Consider the following 14887-nt stretch of genomic DNA (forward strand, 5'->3'; position numbering starts at 1 on the left):
TTAGAATAATTATCAAAATCATTTGTTATTGATCATAATGATTTATAAGTACTAGTTAAAATCCTATGTTATTTGTTTAGTGATTTGTTTATGAATTTCAAAATCCTATGTTTCAAATGGATTTGAATCTTAGGAGGTGTATTGAATCTGGTCTCTTATGTGATTTGTATAAAATTTACAAATCCTATATGTCATTTAATCATAAATTTTTAAAAGTCTAATGAGAGAGGAGACACAAAAAGTCATGATTGGTCCAAGCTTTGTCCTGATCTTTTGAGAATGTTCATCGAAAGCCTGAGGTCTCATGATTTTTACCGAGCAAAAATTGTTTGCTCTGCGTCCATGGCGGATCATATACAAGAGATTCTTTGACAAGATTTATACGAAACTCGTCGGAATTTCGGACAAGAGCTATTATTATATGGCTAGCTGTGGGAACTGGCTCTTGATGGTAGATTATTCTCGTCTTGGTATATTTGGCAAAAGGATCGATCTTCCATCAACGAAGTCTTAAAAAATTCGTGGTGCAGAAGCGAGATTTGAGCAATACGACCTTATGGGATACTTTCTCGTCGACCTTGTTATAAGCTTAAAGTGTCGGACGAAATATAAGAATCCAAAAGATCAGCTATTTTGTGAGTAAACGAGAGAACAGAGGATTATGTCGTTGCATGGATTTTTCATAAGCATTTTTTCTTCACACACAAGAAAGGAGATGATTCGTGGTGCTGGAATAGGAAGCTGACAAATTCTGGTTATTTGGATATGGCTTATAAGAACAACAAGCTTTATCTCTATACTACCGATAATTACGTAGAGATTTTTTTACCTCTCTGGAGATTCCCCTAAAGAAGAGATCGAAAATAACCCGTATCGAGATTGTCCTTGTAACTACATTACGGGACCATCGGACACCATTTGGAATAGGAGAATAGCGATTCAGAAATCGGGAGACGTTTGAGAGTTGAAAAAGGACATGAATGTTCCTTTTGGATCTTTAAAATGAATTTTGAGAGTAGAAAATGGGAAAGAGTAGATTCTATTGGAGATGATGAGATGATTATATTCGGACATGGGGTGACAATAAAAGCACTGGTTCAAGATGTTGGTGATGGGGTCAAGAGTGGTTCAATCTGTTTCGTAGAATATGACCATCAGCCATATTCCGGTGTCTTCAATCTTGCCACAGGTCAATTTATAAGGCCTAATAAATTTGATCATTATATGAGTCATAGTGATTGGATTGTTTCAGGATTTGCTTAGTCTCTCTCTTGTTATTATATTTTTTTCTCTTAATTCGATTTAGCATGATTTGAAGTTATGTTCAAAGGTTAACTCCGAGTACAATTAAAAGATGTTATTTATTTCAATTATAGTATGTCTAAACCCAAATACAAATCAGTTGGTACACAACCGCTGATTTTAAAGTATACATTGATATGTTGTTTCTAACGAATATTAAGTTAAATAATGCAAAAGTACAACCTTAAGTTGAAGAAGCTTCTATATACACGATATTTATACAGAGATGTTCAAAGTCATCCCAACCTCAACTTTTTTATTACCCGTACGTGATGCCTACGGTCACATAATAGGTGTATGCAACCTGGCTTAGTTGTTCCTTATTTTCTATAGACACATTTGTACTTTAACCGAACCTAACATTTGTGATGAACCAATTAAACAGCTATAGAAGTTTTAATTGGCTGTAGAGTTTCCGTTAAACCAAAGAACAAAGAAGTAATATTTTGTACCTTAATCGATCTGATTAAACCAATCGCCTAGTGTAATGGAAAACTGGAAAGTTAGAACCCTAAAACTGGAATGTATATATCGCATTAATTTAGATTTCTTTAGTTACAAAACCTAAAACGAAACCCTAAATTCAATAGAGTGCTCTCGGTAGGTAAGAAACATTTATAGGCCGAACACTCTAATAAGAGAAGAGAAGAGTAGAAAAATTTCTGAGAATCACGACTGGTCCAAGCTTTGTCCTGACCTTTTATTGATGGTAGATTCTCGTCTAGATTTCTATATCTTTAACTTGATAACGTGCCAAAGGATCAATCTTCCATCAATGGAATCTCCAATACGTGGTGGTGCACAAGTGATATTGGAGCGAAGCCATAAGTCCAGATATGGCGAGTGGGGACACTTCGTCTAGCCTTGTCGTAAGGATAATGTGTCCAAAAAACATCTTCGGATGCAAACGATCAGGAGCTGCTGTGTGGATAAACGAGAAGACAGGGGATTATTTCGTTGCTTTGATTTTGAAACAGCATTACTTGTTCACATACAAGAAAGGAGATGATTCTTGGTGGAATTGGAATAGGGATTGGATTACCAGTGGCACAAATTTGGGTTATCTTGATTTGGCTTATAAGAACAACAACAAGCTTTAATTATCTCTATACTACGTACCGATGATTACATCAAGATTATAGATTTCTTGGGAGATTTCCCTAAGGAGGAAATTGAAGATAACCCGTATTGGGATCTTCCGTTTCACCAAGGATTGGGACACATTTGGTAGAAGAGAATTGCGATTCAGAAATCAGGAGAGGTTTTAGTCATCTCGAATATTTTAGGAAACCGAGATGGTGTTATCTTTAACGTCTTTATAATGAATCTTGAGAGTAAGAAATGGGAAAGAGTGTACTCTATTGGAGATGATGAGATGTTGATATTTGGTCATGGGGTTACATTAAAAGCACCAGTTCAAGATGTTGGTGATGGAATCAAGAGTGGTTCGATATTTTTCGTTGAAGATGGCGTTATGCCAGGATATTGTTCTTCAAATTGTTGAGTCTTTGATATTGCCACAGGTAAGATCACATGGCCTGAGTAATTTGGTGTTCAAAGTCGTTGATTTGTTTAGTCTTTTGTTTAAGTAGTTTTACTTCAACTTTGTTTGAAAATTAAAACACTATTACACAAATTAGGTGATTCATCTGCGTGTACGTGCATGCACAAAATTTTTCTTTCTTCAAATTTGATTGGAGCATTTTTTTTTGAATAAGTGAAACAAAAAGCAAGTACAAAGAAAGAGTATTGTTTTTAAGTTCTCTAGCTCTAAGGGTCTGATTGGTTACGCCTGTAGTTTTAGATTTTTTTTTACTATAGATATTAAGCTTTAGATTTTTGTGTTGTAGCTGTAGATTTTATTGCTGTCTTATTTTGGCGGTAGAAACTAAAACTTTGGAAAGCTTAAAATTGTTGACTTTAAAAAAAATGCTTTCTACAGAAGAAAAAAAAATGAAAAAAATGAAATATTTTAGCTGTGGAAAAATTAAATAAAGCCAATTCAAGCTTCTAAAGCTTATTAGATCCATTTCATTTTTTTTAAAAAAAAATTGGTTTTGTAAAGTTTCTGTAATTTGAAGTCTCTCTAAAAGTATTTCATGTATTTTCTAATTCTGAGGATTTCTCATTTTAATATTTTCGAGTCTCTCGTGGTGTTACTTGTTAGAGCAACATTGGAAGCTTCGTTCTGACAAAAAATTTATCACTTAAAAAAAAAATATATATATATATATAGTATAATGTTTTATTATTATGAGAGTTTTTCATAAAAGCTGAGAATGATTCTCATTTGGGAATCTTTGATAAACTTTCTTTTTTGTTTTGAGAAATGTTTACAATAAAAATTTATAATCTTATATTTTATTAATTTTTTTGTTAATGAGAAACTTGGTGAGAAACTAACTAATGCACATGGACTTACGGTCTTGAGCTAGTGCTAACTAAACACTATTATTATATTGGAGTTTCTTTACCAAAATGTCTATCAAGAAAACTATTACTAAATCAAAGCAGATATGTTCACTTATTAAACCAAAATACCAGCAAAAAAAAAAACCAAAATAATTTAATACTATAATCTAACTTAAAAAAAAAGTCAATCTACATTAAAATTACAAAAGAAAACCGAATTGAAATTGAATTTTGATCTAATTCGTTACGCATTCTTACTTACCAAACACAACATTTAATTTCACCAAACTGAAAAATGTCATTAAAATCCCCAAGTCTACATTTTGGTTGATTTAAAGCCCAAACTCTGCTTTTGGAGAGAAAAAACACCAATTATTTGTTGACTTCTAAATAAATCACAAATTCTCGTTGACTTAGCCTTTGAGGTATAACGTTAAGTGGTCAAACGGAGAAATTAAACGGGGTTAATTATCCGTTAACGAGATCCGTTAATAGCAAAATGATGCTGTTTATAACACCCTAAAACCCTCAAATTGAGAAATCGATTCTCAATTTCCCCAATTCACAAACCCTAATCAATCTAACCCTAATCAAACATGATATCTTCGATGACGAGAAGATTCCAAATCTCTTTTTGTTATACACTGGAAGAACGGTTGACCAGGATTCTCTTCAGTTCTCGATGTAAAGATAGTTACACCGGCTCCACAAACACACTTCAACGGCACTCCACGGTCGAACGAAGCTACCACCAATGTCTCTGAGCTAGAACTCATCTCGTCAACTCGAAGAAGAAGAGAGAAATCGGAAAAAAGAGAAATTGAAGAAAAAAAGATAAATTGAGATCGATTAGGGTTTGTGAATTGGAGAAATTGAGAATCGATTTTTTAATTTGGGGGTTTTAGGATGTTATAAACAGGGTCGTTTTGTTATTAACGGATAATTAACCCTGATTAATTTCTCTGTTTGGCCATTTAATGTTGTGCCTCAAAAGGCTAGGTCAACGAGAGTTTGCGATTTATTTGGAAGTCAACAAATAATTGGTTTTTTTTTCCCTTCAAAAGCAGAATTCAAGCTTTAAATCAATGAAAATGTAGATTTGAGAATTTTAATGACATTTTTCCCAATTTCTATTGCCTTTAATTAGTCTGGTAGAGTTTTTGTCAAACCGAAGAACAAACAACCAATATTTTAGACCGAAACAATCTGACTAAACCGATTTTCATGCCATTATCCTAACCAGGAAATTATTCTTTGAGTATCCTTTTAGACAAACAAAAAAAAAGGTTGCAAAATTGATAATTAAGTCATAGGAATTTATTCGTTGTTGAGTCTATTTACACATCATATTCTACGAATAACCTTCTCATGTAAACAAAGAATAGTTTACAAAGGAAATTATTCGTTTTCTATAATATTGGACCCAAGAAAAAAAGATTAAATATTATATTCTATATGAAAATATGTGTATAAAACAGCTCTCATCATTACGATGAAACCAAAACATAAGACATATATATATAAAATACTATAAAAGTAAAAAAAAAAAAAAAAACCTACATTGTATATATTCATATATTATTCATATTATCTATGGAAAAACTCAATAAAGTTTACACATTTTATCAAGCGCGTGGGCTAAAATGTAGTGGTTGCAATCTTGGTAAAAACTATTTTAGTGATGGTTATCGTTGCTTTCGTTCTGGACTCTTCTTTCATAAGGACTGTGCCGAATCCAAACCAAAGATTTGCAACTTTTACCATCCACAGCATTCTTTGTACATCAAGGTACTTGCAGAAAATGAAGAAGCCTATGGAAATTGCAAGCTTTGTAGAGGTAACTTGTCAAAGATGTATTATTATTGTTTAATATGTGATTTTACCATTGATTTGATATGCGCAAGAAAAGATGTTATGATAACAATTGAGAGTCCGAAAACCCATGAGCTTATCCCTTGTTCCAAAGATGGATTTGTTTACTTGTCATTTATGTGGATTCCATGGTGACCGGTTCCCTTATGCATGTAAGTTATGCAATTTGAGTTTTCACAAAGATTGTGCCGAATCCACACCGGAAATTAAGTATTCTTGTCATCCTAAACACATTCTTAAGCGTCTCACACATGTTCCAAAGTACACTAATGGAAAATGTTGTTTGTGTGGAAACAAACTTCATTACATATTTTATCATTGCTCTATCTGCAATTTCAGTGTGGATGTCAATTGTGTAAAGAATCCACTCCCTTCCACTCTTGTTCACTTTAAGGCTCATGAGCATTTACTCACTCTTATGCCTCAACGGAATTTCATTTGCGACGTTTGTGGAATGGATGACGACCCAAATCCATATGTATGTCTTCCATGTAATTTCATGATTCATCGAAATTGTATTGATATACCACGCATCATAAAGGTCTATCGTCATAATCATCGTATTTATTACAATCATTGTCTTGACGTTGGAGATCGGAAATGTGGAGTGTGCAATAAAGAGATAAACTGGACATGTGGGGTTTACATTTGTTCAAAATGTCCTGATTTTGCCATTCATCCAAGATGTGCCACAAGGTTCGGGATTTGGGATGGGATTGAACTCGAAGACGTTCCAGAAACAAATCTAGAGGTAAAGTCATACGAGGTGATCAAAGAAGAAGAAATAAAGCATTTTAGTCACATGAAGCATACTTTAAAGCGTAAAGAAGAGAGTGATGCTAATGACAAATGCATGTCGTGTAAAGCATGCAAGTATCCTATATATTCTGGCTCATTCTACAGTTGCATGGAATGTGATAATTATATTCTCCATGAAAAATGTGCTTATCTCCCACAAAAGAAAATAGATTCCTTCTATAACATGCTTACAACTCTAATCACAGATGATGTTCGCATATTCATTTGCAATGCTTGTCAAAACATTTCTCAAGGCTTTCGTTACACAAGTAATGACAGTAAGACTATCTTGGATGTGCGATGTGGTTCTATCTCTGAGCCTTTTGTCCATGAAAGTCATCCTTTTCATTCATTATACATCAACCACTCAACGGAATATAGGGTTTGTAATGCTTGCAGAGTTAATGCTACGATGGTTTTAAGTTACGAGGAGTGTGAATTTGTTTTAGACATCAAATGTTCTGTTTTACCAAAGATAGTTAAACATAAAAATGATGAAAATCATTTTCTGTCTCTATGCTATGGAGAAAAAACGAGTGAACAATACTGGTGTGAGATATGCGAGGAAGAACTAAATCCAGAGAAATGGTTTTATTCATGTGATGATTGTGGAATCACTAATCACATCAAATGTGTACTCGGAGACTTCATATGGATCAATAGGGAAAAAGAGAATGAGTCATTCCCAGCTTATATGGTTTTCAATAATCTTATGAATCGGCCAATTTGTTTCTTTTGTGGTTCTCGCTGTCAATTCTTTTCCATCTTAAAATTATATGGAAAAACATGTTGTTCTCGACTATGTTTTCAAAACTACTTTAAAATGTGGGATAAGATATCCTGGGATTAGGATTGCTAGTAATTTAGCTGAAGTGGATTTGATACAAATGCATCGTTGATAGGTTGCTTCACCTTAAAAATACTTTGTACAAAACATTTAAACATAAAATTATGTTAAAAATAATAGAAAATATTTGATTTCATAAGATAAGTTTGTTTTTTTTTTTCGTTTTTTTTCTTCATCTTTTTTTTTTTTTGTTAAATCTTGTACCTTCTTCGTAATCACAGATTTATCCTTACATGAAACTTGAATATGAAAAGAAACTCATTTTTCATTATACTAGATGATAACCCAGGTGATGATCAATGAATAAATAAACTGGTGAAAATATATGTTTAAAACATTGTAATAATCTAAATATTTACTAACATTTTCATACATTATCCATTAAAAAAAATTGTTATATTATTTCAACAACTTATACATTATGCTAAATTGCTAACTCACATAACACAAGAACTCGTACAAATCTGTGCGGATAATGGATATATATAGGTCCCTCATAAGATACGAATGCTATACATAATCTGTGTGGTAAACAAAAACAAACTGGATCCAACTACCATTAGATGGACGTCTAAGTCAGTGGCTTGTTCCAGGATTTAAGTAGTCTGAGAAAATATCAAATAAAGACAAGATTGTGTCAGCCGTTGACTTATGATCAACTATGAATCTAATCTGAACGCATCTCGAGACTGATTTATTTCTTTAATCAAGGTGTTGAATCTTTCTGGACTCTGGATCTGCCAATCATATGACAGCCACAAGCAATTATTCTGAATCTCCCCCAGTAATGGGAAGCAGCTATTAATCATACATTTCTTCTTTCTTGTTCTCTGGTTAAGGTTAGAAGAAAAGCTTCCAAAACGGTAAATAAATCTCTTTCAAGAAACTCATTTAGTCATACATGTTTACTTTTTGGTCTCTATGTTCTTGAATCCCAAAAGATTTGGTCTCTTTCCTTGCCTTGTGGTTGTCTAAATATCTGTTTTCCTGGGATCTTTAATGAGTTTGATCGAGGCTTGAACTCAAGTAACCGAAAGAATCTTCCTTTTTGTTCTTTCGTGCAGCTGTTTTCGTCATGAGTTTATAAGTATATAAAAGAGAGAGAGAAAGATGTATATGATTGAGAGCAAAGGAGGAGCAATTACATGTATGCTCTTGGCTCTGCTCTTCTTAGGGACATGGCCAGCAATCATGACTCTAACCGAAAGACGCGGTAGACTTCCTCAACACACTTATCTTGACTACACACTCACAAATCTGTTAGCTGCTGTGATCATAGCGTTGACACTAGGTGAAATAGGTCCAAGCAGACCCAATTTCATCACACAGCTTTCTCAAGTCAGTCACATATTCATACTTCTCTTTAAAAAATCTTGTCTAAAAATATTTTGTTGAAACGCGGTTTTTGTATTATAGGATAATTGGCAGTCAGTGATGTTTGCAATGGCTGGAGGAATAGTTCTTAGCCTTGGAAACTTAGCAACACAATATGCTTGGGCTTATGTTGGTTTGTCAGTTACTGAAGTCATTACAGCTAGTATCACTGTTGTTATTGGTAAATGTCTTTTAACTGATTTTTTTTACTCTGTTTCAACTTCTCTTGTTCTAATGAACTTTCTTGTTTTTTTCTAGAACAGGCACAACTTTGAACTATTTCTTGGATGATAGAATCAACAGAGCTGAGGTCCTTTTCCCTGGGGTCGCTTGTTTCTTAATCGCTGTTTGTTTTGGCTCAGCTGTTCATAAATCAAATGCAGCTGATAACAAATCCAAACTTCAAGATTTCAAAAGGTTTGGAGTGGAAAAACATTCACAACTAGATACTTACTTATACTTCGGTTTGGTACTAATCTTGATCTTGTTTCAGTCTAGAGACTGCTTCTTCCTTCGAAATGGAAAACAAATCTTCAGACAACGAGTTATCGAAAGGGAAAGCGAAAGAAGGGACTGCAGCTTTTCTCATAGAGATTGAGAAACAAAGAGCCATAAAGGTTGTAACATTAAACATACTCTTCCTTTACCATATAACTGATATGTATATACATTCTCTAAAAGATTCATTATTGGCATTGACGACAGGTCTTTGGAAAAAGCACAATAATTGGATTGGCGATAACTTTCTTTGCCGGGATCTGCTTTTCTATGTTCTCACCGGCATTCAACTTAGCTACAAACGATCAATGGCACACTTTGAAACATGGAGTTCCAAAACTCAGTGTGTACACTGCCTTCTTCTACTTCTCAGTCTCCGCATTTGTGATTGCTCTCATACTAAACATCAGGTTTCTCTATTGGCCTATACTTGGTCTCCCAAAATCTTCTTTCAAGGCTTATCTAAATGACTGGAACGGGAGAGGCTGGTCTTTCTTGGCTGGATTTCTCTGTGGATTTGGTAATGGTCTTCAGTTCATGGGAGGTCAAGCCGCAGGCTATGCAGCTGCAGACGCTGTTCAGGCACTTCCACTTGTGAGTACATTTTGGGGGATATTGTTGTTTGGAGAATACAGGAGATCATCGAGAAGAACATATACACTTCTCATCTGTATGCTTCTTATGTTCATAGTAGCTGTCGCGGTTCTTATGGCCTCGTCGGGACATAGAAAATGACTTGGATAGGCCACTTGCAGAAATGTCTACAAGCTAAACAGCCAAAAGGATCATAACTTTAGTTCATAAACTTGTAAGAAACCAACGTGGCAGCGTGATTAACTTCACTAATGGCTAAGAACGTGTTCAAGTCTTTGTTTATATTTAACCAACCGAAGTGTACTTCTTTGTTGGTTTATGTCTTATGGCTTTGGTAACAACAACTGATTGGATTGTCTTTGTTTACACATCAGAGAAAGAAAACTATAGTTTATTAGTCAACTATCAAAGACAAAAATACAATAGATTATGGCTATTTGAGATTTATTTATTTGATAGAAAATGGGAAGCTAAGTCCTTCCTAAATCTTTATAAAATTTAGTGAATCAGAAGTTTGAGCTTTATGTAGATCTTTAGTCAGTTAAAAAATTTAGTGAATCAGAAGTTTGAGCTTTATGTAGATCTTCTTGTATCAGCATGTGTCTTGTGCTAATGTTCTAAAGAACCTTAAACACAAAACTAGATTCATCTTTATCACGAGATATCAAATGGTAACAGAAGAATCTCACTTCTTTACTATGCCTGCAGCGCTATTAAAATGTATGTGATAGAGAGCAAAGGAGGAGCAATCACTTGTATGCTCTTGGCTCTGCTCTTTTTAGGGACATGGCCAGCTATCATGACTCTAACCGAAAGACTCGGTCGACTTCCTCAACACACTTATCTTGACTTCACACTCACAAACCTGTTAGCTGCAGTCATCATAGCGTTTACACTAGGCGAAGTTAGTCCCAGCAGACCAAATTTCATCACACAACTTTCTCAAGTCAGTTAAAAATATTCATTCCTACACTCTTTCTTTCACAATCTTGCAGTTTTTTAAAATGTAAAGGTGTTTTTTCATCACAGGATAATTGGCAGTCTGTGATGTTTGCAATGTCAGGAGGAATATCTCTTAGCCTTGGAACCTTGGCAACACAATATGCTTGGGCGTTTGTTGGTTTATCAGTCACTGAAGTCATCACAGCTAGTATCACCGTTGTCATAGGTAAAACTCTAGTTTCTTCAACTACTTTTAAGTTCTAACTGATTCTTGAGCTTTTTGTTTTATGTGTCTAATGCATAGGCACAACTTTGAACTATTTCTTGGATGCTAGAATCAACAGAGCTGAGATTATTTGCCCCGGCATCGCTTGTTTCTTAATCGCTGTTTGTTTCGGCTCAGCTGTTCATAGATCAAATGCAGCTGATAATAAATCCAAACTCCAAGATTTCAAAAGGTTAAAAGCTGATTTACAAGTAGTGCTCTGTTTCGGTTCAGGTTGGTGGCACTAATCTTGATCATGTTTCAGTTTAGAGACTAGTTCTTCCTTCCAAACAGACACAAATCCTGAAACCAACGGGTTAGCAAAAAAGGAACTGCAGCTTTTCTTATAGAGCTTGAGAAACAAAGAGCCATCAAGGTTGAAACAAACTTTAACTATATCATTCCTTAACAGAACAGAAACAATATCAAGATTTTGCATCAAGATTATTCTCTGACAATTCAAGATTAATTCAAGATTTGCATCGACAGGTTTTTGGTAAAAGCACAATAGTTAGACTGACGTTAACATTCTTTGCTGGCGTATGTATCTCTTTAATCTCACCTGCAGTTAGCTTAGCCACAAACGATCAGTGGCACACTTTGAAAAATGGGGTTCCAAAACTCAATGTGTACACAGATTGTTTCTATTTCTCAGTTTCTGCATTTGTGATTGCTTTGGTACTAAACATCAGATTTCTATATTGGCCTATACTTGGTCTCCCAAGATCTTCTTTCAAGGCTTACTTAAATGACTGGAACGGTCGAGGCTTGTCTTTCTTGGCTGGATTTCTCTGTGGATTTGATGATGGTCTTCAGTTTATGGGCGGTCAAGCCGCTGGCTATGCTGCTGCAGGTGCTGTTCAGGTTTAGACTAGAAAACCTCTTCTCTGTTTCAATGATTTAAAGGATTGAAAATAAAAATCCTTACTTTGATTTGATGCTTTCAGGCACTTCACTTGTGAGCACTTTTTAGGGATATTGCTGTTTGGAGAATACAGAAGATCATCAAGTAAAACATATATACTTCTTATATGTATGCTTTTTATGTTCATAGTTGCAGTCGCGGTTCTGATGGCCTCATCAGGACATAGAAAATGAGTTGAAAAGGTTATTTACAGCGAAAACTACCAAAAGGTTCACAACTTTAGTTTATAAACTTGTAAGAAACGGTTCATGAGAGCCATGAAAGGAAGAGTAACTTATCTAATGGCTGCAACATGTTCAAGATGTTGGTGATGTTATCAATATCTTTGGCCGGACTAATGTGAAACAAAAGACAATAAAGTTTCTCTGTTGTATTACCAAATACAACAATACCCCAAATCTTATCTATTATCATTAATCTTAAAACAAATCAAGTTGTTTCACAGTAGGTTAAGCCTAAGCTCAGTTGTTTCTGAAACTGCAAAAGTCATTAGTTGTTCATATCTACAATAGAAGAAGCTCCATGGGTCTTATTCTTCTTCTCTAACATAAGATTTCAGAGAGGGAATACTTTTTTGTGCTTGAAGTATAACACAAAACCAAAATACAATAATCCGCATGCTACACCTGTTATCAGCAAAACATACTGGAACGTCGTCGGATTCTGGAAAACAGAGTCTTGCAAATTCATCCCAAAGACAGCCGTTACAGCGGCAAAAATGGCAGCCACAAATGTTGCCGCGGTGAGAAGCAGTTGAAACTGAATCAACTGATTCTGTACATTCCCCTAAGAAAACATGGACAAAGTTAGAGAGACCCAGAGAGTATTGGCATGGAACAAGAACACGATTACGAAACTTATTTTGTCTGTCCTTACCAGTTTAATGTTGATCAGATCCTCTGTATCATCTATATACTCTTTCAGCTGCAAACACAAGATCATAATCAAAATGATGAAACAACATGTAGTTGAGAAGATAGATTAAGAATCTAACCGATGATAATTTGCTCAGAGTGTTATCAACAACGACGAAGTAAGCTTCTAGTAACATCTCTAGTTGATCGATATTCTCTCCGCTACTAGAGGAGCTTAACAAGCTTCTATGTGAGCCAACGATGCTGCTAAAGGCTCTTTGAAGCTTCCCAAAGGTTCCACTTGTTGATCCCACAGGTGAAACCGGCGCAGACTTCGAAACCATTCCAGAAGAGTCAAAGTCCTCACCAATGTTATCTCCTAGATCCTCTGACGCATGAGCTTCAGCTCTTTCTTTTTTCTCAGTCAAGTACATCTCAGCCATGTCATCGTCATCATCCATTAAATGTTCTATTTCATCACAAACCTGCAAGTTTTGACCTCCAAAATCAAATTATGGTACTAAGGCTTTTTCAAATTTGAAGAGAATTTGTGTTTTCACCTTCTGAACTTTCTGTGTTAAGGTAAGAAGACGGCCTTTTAGCCTGCGCACGTGTTCTAGATTAAGGGTGCTGATGTTAGTGGCTAGTTCATCTAGAACAGGATACACCTCCATCTCAAGCTCATTCACCTATTAAAATCACATTCACCAAAACTTCTGAGCTTAACTATAGCTTAAAAGCTCATTATATAGTTACACGAGAAGACAGTGTGGCATACCTGTGCATCTAAAGACAAGCAAGACAATTCCAAAACCAACTCCAACGCTTTAAATTCAAAGGGCAAATCATCTGAAACCAACACATATAACAGTTTTTATCAGCAGTCTAATCAAATATCATAATTCCTGGCCACCAACCAAAGCTATATAAAAATCGCTGACCTATAAGATTTAAGTGTTGGTTCGATTGGAGACGTTTACACAATTCAGACTGGTACTGAACAACAGATGCATCCCTAGCATTCATGAGAATAACCTCATCAGCTGTGATTATACACCTGATCTTCTCAAGGCTGACCACTATCGCTCTCTCACGCCCCAAAATACTCGAAGGATAGATAAACAAAGGGTCAAGTAGTCTCAAATCCCTGGATGGTAAGGAACACCGTTTCATTATAGTCGCTTTGTCAAGCTCCAAAACCGCCGAGTTCCCATCTTGATCAATCTTCACCCAAGAACGACTAGACTGGCCTCTCTTCTTAAGGCCAGAAAACGGATGTCCACGGTTACTTTGGCCTTCGAGATTCACCGGTCTGCCAATTTTTTGAGAAGATATGAAATCCGGAAGATTAGAAATGGAGAATGGATCCAGTTGTTCTCCCATGTTTGCTCTATCCTCTCTTTCTTACAATTTACTAAATGCAGTAGAACCAAACTCCAACAGTTTCCTGTGAAATAGAAGCAGTCGAAGTAAAGCTTTTTGCAACAATTCTCCAACCTGAAAACAACATGAAACTCAAATTCAATTTTGAAAACTCACAAATCAAAAGATAATACTTTTCACCAAGAATCCACCTTTAGGAAAACCCTCAAATCTCTAACTAATCTAGGTTTGAATAACTTCGTCTTAAGTTCTTAAAGACGCTAAAATGAAGAAAAGGCACATAATTTACAGTTAAGGAAGATCCAATTCTCAAATTCAGTATCTCAATTCCAAGAATTCGTAATTACAACAATTCTCAATGTTTTGAGTTTTACAACAACAAATTCAGTATCTCAATTCCAAGAATTCGTAATTACAAAGTTTTGTGACTTTGTAAACAACAATAAATTACAAATCGCACTGATCAATTAGGTCTACAGTATCATATATTCATATCCATTCCCAAATACATACCCGAACAAAAGCCAAGAATCCAAAAAAAAGGAAGAAACTTTCAAAGACCATAAACATCATCAAGCAAAATTAAAAATAAAACTCCAAATTCCAAAATAAAAACTTCACCTTTCGTTTACAAAAGCTTTCACTTTTCCAAAAGTGCAGCAGCAACAGAAGAAGAAGAAGAAGCACACAGCTTTTGTTCTTTAACGTATCTGAAGCCACGTGTTAAAAAGTCAAGGCGTCTATATCTATTGGATAGAACACGGTTTCTTACAAAGACCGTCACACAGAGGATTCATTTTATAAAACAGAATCAGATAAGA

The 14887-nt window shown here is 35.1% G+C and overlaps 3 protein-coding genes and 3 pseudogenes across 5 annotated transcripts; 5 read left to right on the forward strand and 1 right to left on the reverse strand.

The window, feature by feature from the left end:
- The first annotated feature begins 116 nt into the window (after nt 1–116).
- Nucleotides 117–1263, forward strand: LOC109126337 (F-box only protein 7-like; annotated as a pseudogene).
- Nucleotides 1264–1789: 526 nt separating this feature from the next.
- Nucleotides 1790–2806, forward strand: LOC109126338 (putative F-box protein At5g38270 pseudogene; annotated as a pseudogene).
- A 2414-nt stretch (nt 2807–5220) lies between these two features.
- On the forward strand, nt 5221–7370 carry LOC104710273 (uncharacterized). Its single transcript, XM_087464345.1, has one exon. It carries the CDS (start codon nt 5657–5659, stop codon nt 7232–7234), a length of 1578 nt encoding a protein of 525 aa, XP_087320471.1. The 5' UTR covers nt 5221–5656; the 3' UTR covers nt 7235–7370.
- A 373-nt stretch (nt 7371–7743) lies between these two features.
- LOC104710274 (ureide permease 1) lies at nt 7744–10099 on the forward strand. Of its 2 annotated transcripts, none has more exons than XM_010426857.3 (6): nt 7744–8094; nt 8296–8569; nt 8648–8786; nt 8869–9022; nt 9099–9222; nt 9311–10099. In XM_010426857.3, exons 2-6 carry the CDS (start codon nt 8342–8344, stop codon nt 9836–9838), a joined length of 1173 nt encoding a protein of 390 aa, XP_010425159.1. In that variant the 5' UTR covers nt 7744–8094; nt 8296–8341; the 3' UTR covers nt 9839–10099. The 2 variants fall into 2 exon arrangements, with proteins under 2 accessions (XP_010425159.1, XP_087321009.1); XM_087464883.1 differs by having other exon boundaries at nt 7744–8070.
- A 62-nt stretch (nt 10100–10161) lies between these two features.
- Nucleotides 10162–12108, forward strand: LOC104710276 (ureide permease 1-like; annotated as a pseudogene). The gene is made up of 6 exons (XR_015566035.1): nt 10162–10643; nt 10727–10865; nt 10944–11097; nt 11170–11280; nt 11394–11793; nt 11878–12108. The product of XR_015566035.1 is annotated as an ureide permease 1-like (transcript).
- Nucleotides 12109–12218: 110 nt separating this feature from the next.
- LOC104710277 (magnesium transporter MRS2-5-like) lies at nt 12219–14859 on the reverse strand. The gene is made up of 7 exons (XM_010426858.2): nt 14688–14859; nt 13625–14180; nt 13462–13532; nt 13244–13372; nt 12824–13168; nt 12706–12753; nt 12219–12615 (listed from the first exon to the last, which is right to left on the reverse strand). The coding sequence occupies exons 2-7, from the start codon at nt 14064–14066 to the stop codon at nt 12385–12387; spliced, it is 1266 nt and encodes a 421-aa protein (XP_010425160.1). The 5' UTR covers nt 14067–14180; nt 14688–14859; the 3' UTR covers nt 12219–12384.
- Nucleotides 14860–14887: the final 28 nt, after the last annotated feature.

This window comes from Camelina sativa, chromosome 9, assembly GCF_030686135.1.
Source record: "Camelina sativa cultivar CO46 ecotype springtype chromosome 9, ASM3068613v1".
NCBI classification, from domain to species: domain Eukaryota; kingdom Viridiplantae; phylum Streptophyta; class Magnoliopsida; order Brassicales; family Brassicaceae; genus Camelina; species Camelina sativa.

Coding starts and splice junctions, on each gene's coding strand:
- LOC104710277 (XM_010426858.2), bottom strand. CDS start 14,066: ATGGGAGAACAACTGGATCCATTCTCCATTTCTAATCTTCCGGATTTC. Junction 13,533..13,624: donor CCAACACTTAAATCTTATAG/GTCAGCGATTTT, acceptor TGTTGGTTTCAG/ATGATTTGCCCTTTGAATTT. Junction 12,754..12,823: donor CTCTGAGCAAATTATCATCG/GTTAGATTCTTA, acceptor TTGTGTTTGCAG/CTGAAAGAGTATATAGATGA.
- LOC104710274 (XM_010426857.3), top strand. CDS start 8,342: ATGTATATGATTGAGAGCAAAGGAGGAGCAATTACATGTATGCTCTTG. Junction 8,787..8,868: donor TAGTATCACTGTTGTTATTG/GTAAATGTCTTT, acceptor TTTCTAGAACAG/GCACAACTTTGAACTATTTC. Junction 9,223..9,310: donor AGAAACAAAGAGCCATAAAG/GTTGTAACATTA, acceptor CATTGACGACAG/GTCTTTGGAAAAAGCACAAT.
- LOC104710273 (XM_087464345.1), top strand. CDS start 5,657: ATGAGCTTATCCCTTGTTCCAAAGATGGATTTGTTTACTTGTCATTTA.